The sequence below is a fragment of the Alnus glutinosa genome, chromosome 8 (assembly GCF_958979055.1).
Source record: "Alnus glutinosa chromosome 8, dhAlnGlut1.1, whole genome shotgun sequence".
NCBI lineage: Eukaryota > Viridiplantae > Streptophyta > Magnoliopsida > Fagales > Betulaceae > Alnus > Alnus glutinosa.
The window spans coordinates 24,061,969-24,067,451 of NC_084893.1; the positions used below are offsets into that span (position 1 = coordinate 24,061,969).

General features: G+C 34.0%; 1 protein-coding gene across 1 annotated transcript; it reads left to right on the plus strand.

Moving 5' to 3' along the window:
* The first annotated feature begins 279 nt into the window (after positions 1-279).
* On the plus strand, positions 280-1,464 carry LOC133874766 (probable 2' cyclic ADP-D-ribose synthase BdTIR). The gene is made up of 2 exons (XM_062312636.1): positions 280-845; positions 1,315-1,464. The coding sequence occupies exons 1-2, from the start codon at positions 346-348 to the stop codon at positions 1,418-1,420; spliced, it is 606 nt and encodes a 201-aa protein (XP_062168620.1). The 5' UTR covers positions 280-345; the 3' UTR covers positions 1,421-1,464.
* The last annotated feature ends 4,019 nt before the right edge of the window (positions 1,465-5,483 follow it).

A 5,483-nucleotide genomic window follows, 5' to 3' on the forward strand; every position in this document is an offset into this window, starting at 1 on the left:
GTCAAAACGGTTGTTTCCATCGTGCCCTAATAAACAAAAAACACGGTGATATGTTGATTTCCAACTCTGATAAACTTTCTTTCTTGAAAATCAACTCAAAAAGTAGTAAGTTCAATTGAAATTGAAGATTCCCAAGACCAAAAATATTAAAAAAAATTTAAAAAGAAAACAACAGGAAATTATGTTAGCTAGGGTACGTGAATTTCGAGCCCCGGCCCTCTTCATATATATATATATGCATAAAGGCATGCAAACCATTACCTAAACAAAAAACAAACCCCAGAACAATTCACAATTCTCATTAACCAAACACCTATATTCCAAAGCAGCCAAGAGAAATTAACCATGAATCGCCCATCATCATTAGCCGCCATTAAATTCCAACGCCAATTACTTTCCCAGTACCACAGCCGAACCCAACTGACCAAACGAGTGACTAAGCCCTGTGATGTCTTCATTAACCACAGAGGGATTGACACAAAGCGAACAATAGCCACTTTGATGTACGATTATCTTCACCGTTTCAACCTGCGTCCTTTTCTAGACAACAAGACAATGAAGCCGGGAGACAAACTGTTTGAAAAGATTGACGGTGCAATACAAGGCTGTAAGGTTGGTGTTGCTGTTTTTTCGCCAAACTATTGCAAGTCATACTTCTGTCTTCACGAGCTCGCTCTTTTCATGGAGTCCAAGAAGAAGGTCATCCCTATTTTCTGCGACATTAAGCCATCCCAGCTTCGTGTTCCAAACGACGGAGTATGCACGGAGAAGGAGCTTCGGCGGTTTCGCTGGGCTATCGAAGAGGCTAAGCACACCGTTGGGCTTACGTTCGACTCCTCCAAGGGGTAATTATCATGTTTACACCACACTTGCTGCTCGATCGAATCATGCATATATATCTCCATTGTTAAGCAAAGTTTGCAGGAACTATATATTAATTAGTTGATTTAAACTCATCAAAACAAAACTTATATATATATATATGCATGCCAAATCCTTTTTTCTAATTGGTTAAGATACGATAACTCCATATTCCAAATTAAATAGCATGTACTTTTAAGCTTTCATACATTTGAATCATATGATATGCATGGTACAACTAAGAACAAAGTCCCAGTGAAATTGCACCAGAACAAGAACACTCAGATTTATCAGAAAAATAGAAAAGAGGATAATTATACGTCCTATTTGTAACCATAATAATTAAGTTTTGCAATAGCTTAATTCGCTGCTATTTTGATTTCTCTAGCTTAGAAAAACTTGGAATTCATCCAATATTAATTCTTTCTCTGTTGTGTCAATTCATATATACAGGAACTTCTCAGATGTTGTGACAAGTGCTTCAGAAATTGTGATCAACAGCTTGATAGAGCTTGAGGCTGAAGAGCATATGAAGCTTGGAAAATCTCCGCTCTACTAATAAAACAACATTTATGCCACTTGGATAACGAAGGAGATCGAGTCGAGAATGATCCTTCTTCATTATTAATATAACTTTGTTAATTAGTTCGATATTTGCATGATTAATTTCCTTAACTATTTGTTCATTACTTTATTCAAGTAAATTAATTGTTGTTTAAGATGTCTTTTTTTTTCTTTCTTTTTTGTTCTTTCTTCAGGGTCGTAACTCGATCAATAGAAATGAATTAAACAATAACCCACTATGCTATTCATTTCCGGATTTTTTTTGTTCTTGTGAGATCAGTTCTATATATATATATATAACTGTATGCATGTATCTATGTCTTTAACTCTGGAATCAGCAAAAGGGTACTGCTGCTATTAATTAGTGAATTGATTAAGACAATTCTGTTTCTTGACAGGATGCGAAACATTAAACATACCAATTCAACAAATAATTAATCGCCACATTTAATTGTATTCGCGCGGTTCGAATATTCACTTTAAAAAGAAGTAATGGATTACTTTAAATATTTAATGGGTCAAGATCGACTCATTAATTCATTAATAAAAAAACCATAAAGGCTACACAATAGCCTCTTCCCTTTCCAAAATCCCAAATCCATGGCCTTTTCTCTATGCTGAATAGCCACCTTAATTATTTATAATAAACAAATGGTAGAAATTCATACGCAAATTCCAAATTCATACGCCCAAAACATTTATAACTATATACATAAATTTTTGAAATTAAGATATCCAGATCATTTGAGCATATGAAATTTTGGACTCGTTAACGCAGGAATTTTCGGTGAATAAGGAAGTAATTCCTCTCAACTCGATGGGATTTAAAAAAAGGTACCTACTACTTTTTTAACGAGATATAAGTATTTCATTGATCAAAGGTTACGAGCTAGCATAAAGTTTTTACATCGCAAAGTATAAAGCTCTGCAAAATCATAGTTACATGCTATTATGTTATAACATAGTCATAGATACAAACAAAATTCTTTCAATAAAGTGCTATCTATCATTTTCATTTTTCCGTTAACACATTTAAAACAATAGTTAAAGAGCAGATTGCTCCGAACAGACTAGATCTAATACAAGAGTACGCAGCCAAATATCATAAAAATTTATTTAAATCGGCAGTGAGAGATAACCCCTCACACCGAACTATTCGGGCCGTAAGAGATAATTCATCGCACCTGACCAACCTTCATCCTCATAGATCGCCCATAAGGGTAGATTTAAAGAGAATAAAACTCTTAGGGTCTGTTTGGGTTTGCGGTTTCAAAAAGTGTAATTTAAAATAATGATTTTAAAATGTGGAATTTGAAAAAGTAATTTTTAAAAACGCAGTTAAGCGTTTTGCAAAATCGTAGTTTAGCATTTAAAATCGCAAATTAGCCTTTAAAATTTCGTGTTGTTTCAAAAAAACTCTCTTACCTACGATTTGAAAAAAACAAATTTTCTACGTTTTTAAATCACAATTTTGAAAAACACAGTTTTCAAACGATTTATATTCTACAATTTGAAACAGTAAATTAGTATTTGTTTACAACACCTACCGAAGAAAAAAATGCATGCATTAATGGTAGGCCCGCCAATTATAAGCCTCGTACAGATTGAAACAGTAAATATTGACTAAAAACAAGAGAGGCAATATTGATGGGCCTGGTGGGAGCCCTCAAATATCACATTATATATAAAAATATGTTTGGGCCCTCATTTTCCTCATTATAAAATTTAGGTTAAATATCACTTTTGCTTCTTGAAATATTATTTAAAGTTTACTTTTCCTAATTAATTTAATCCCTCTATTAATTTTTTTTAAAAAAAATATTAGTCTTCCAAGGCTTCAACAACCATACGACTAAAAAGCTAAAATGCCCATGACTCCGTACCCATTTTTATGACATGACACATAATTTAAAAATAAAAAATAAATTAAAAAAATTGGCCTAGTCAGTCTACGTACGAAGGAAAATTAAAGCTGCAGGCGGAAGAAGCTAATTGGGGCCGTTGATTCTTCCACATGTTATTTATAGCCCCATTGAAATCTGACCAAAACAATCACTGTTTAAACCAAGGGTTCTTCTTTATTCAATCAACAAGAAGCAACTATCTCATATATATGTATACCCAGAAAAAAAAAAGAAAAAAGAAAAAAGAAAAAGAGGAAATTAAGAAAATTATTCAACAGAATATCTAGCTAGCAGCGCGATAGCTTTTTGCCAGCGATCGAGCTCCAGTTTGAGCGCCGAACACGTACACTGCCGGCCACCTGGCACCAGTGGTGAAGGGACACACAGGATTTTGGTGCGCGCAACTGTTAGTATAGCTTAGTTAATAGGGCCAGTAAAGAAAAGAAGCGGAGTAGGGTAGATAGGAAGAGAAAGCGAAAGAAGGTGTGCCTCTCATAATCCGGTGAATGGCGTAGCCCATCACTTCAGCCATCTCTCCCGCGTATCTCATCACCATTGGCCGCAAATAAACTCCCCACAGCCCCACCACCGCCATCACTATCTCTACTCCGAAGGTCATGCCTACCGTACACCTCTTCTTTTCTCTCTTACATTTCCTCTCTCTCTCTCTCTCTCTCTCTCTCCACAATAATTCATGCCAATCTCTACTCAATCCTCTTTGTGGGTTACATTTTGGTCGAATAGGTTTGTGAGCAATCAAGGCTAGCTAGGGATGGTGGTAGTTTCTTGATCGTAGGCAACTAGGAAGGCGGATCTTGGGAAGGTAGAGTTAGATTTTTTTTATATAGGCTAGTGTTAGATTGTTAACATTCATGATAAAGGTCATCCACGATTCCACACCATTCCTTCAGCTTCCATTCCTACCTAACAATCTTCAACGGGGGGTGGGATGCACGTACGGTTACTTTTGTTCGGTTCATCATCCAATTAATATCTCTTCTTTTTTATAAAAAGAAAACTTCTGGTAACAGCTCCTAAATTTTTATCTTATTTCTAATTATCATCCTAAACTTTTAAAATTCTTAATTTAATATATTTATTTTTCAATTGTTTTTAATTTCATCATTTCATTAGAATTTTGCATTAAATCTTAATGAAAGAGTATCAAAATTTTCAAAACCCTCATTTATTTTTTTAGGAAAAAAAATTGTAAGGACTTTTAAGCATTGTCAGGATTTATTGACAAGATTTAAAAACAAATTTTAACAGATAAGTTAAATTGAAATATATATATATATATATATATATATATTAAAAGATGGATATGTTAAATTAAAAAATATTTAAATTTATAAAAATAATTACGAAAGCGATGATAATCCAAGAGAATTAAGTGAATTAATTACGAAAAAAGAACACCAAATTGTATAAGGGCCTTGATTCACAAACAACCCCACCATAACTATTGCACAACCCCAAGGCACATTGGGGCGGAGTTCACGCAATGGGTCCCATTTCATTGTGCCATGGAGTTGTGCAATAATTAGAGACTTTGGGGTGATGTTGTATTTTTAGCATTACTTACTGTATAATATCTAATTCATGGATGTCGCATCACTTAAAAGTATCCTTAGATATTTATGCAAAAGAATAGAGTATATAGCATAAATACTATTACCAACAGAATTGTCAGATTTGTTTCTGACTTTAGACGTAGGGGTGTCTTGTACCTCTCATTCTGTCTCTGTAATGCCTCGTGGCTTTTAGCAATGGAAGGAGCACATGCTTCTTTGTCCAAAAAGAAAAAAGAAAAAGAAGAAGACAACAGCAATCCAATATATGATGGAAGGGGCAAAGCTTGTGCATATGGCTCTGCCTAATTTTCTTATGCTGGGTCGGTAATATTATACTCCTAATGGCTTGTCATTTTCAAAAACATTAATTCAAATAGATGGATGATGATACGGAAGCTAAGTTACAAAAAAGAGCCGGGCACTTAATTAGTTTTGTCGGTCCAAATAATTCCTGAACCATGAGCTGAATTAGACATTTTAAGTTCTATTTGTTTCGATGTAAAATATTTTTAAAAAAATATTTTTTTTGTATTTTTTGATATTTGGTATGATCAAAAATGATAGTCTTATTTTCGGTTTA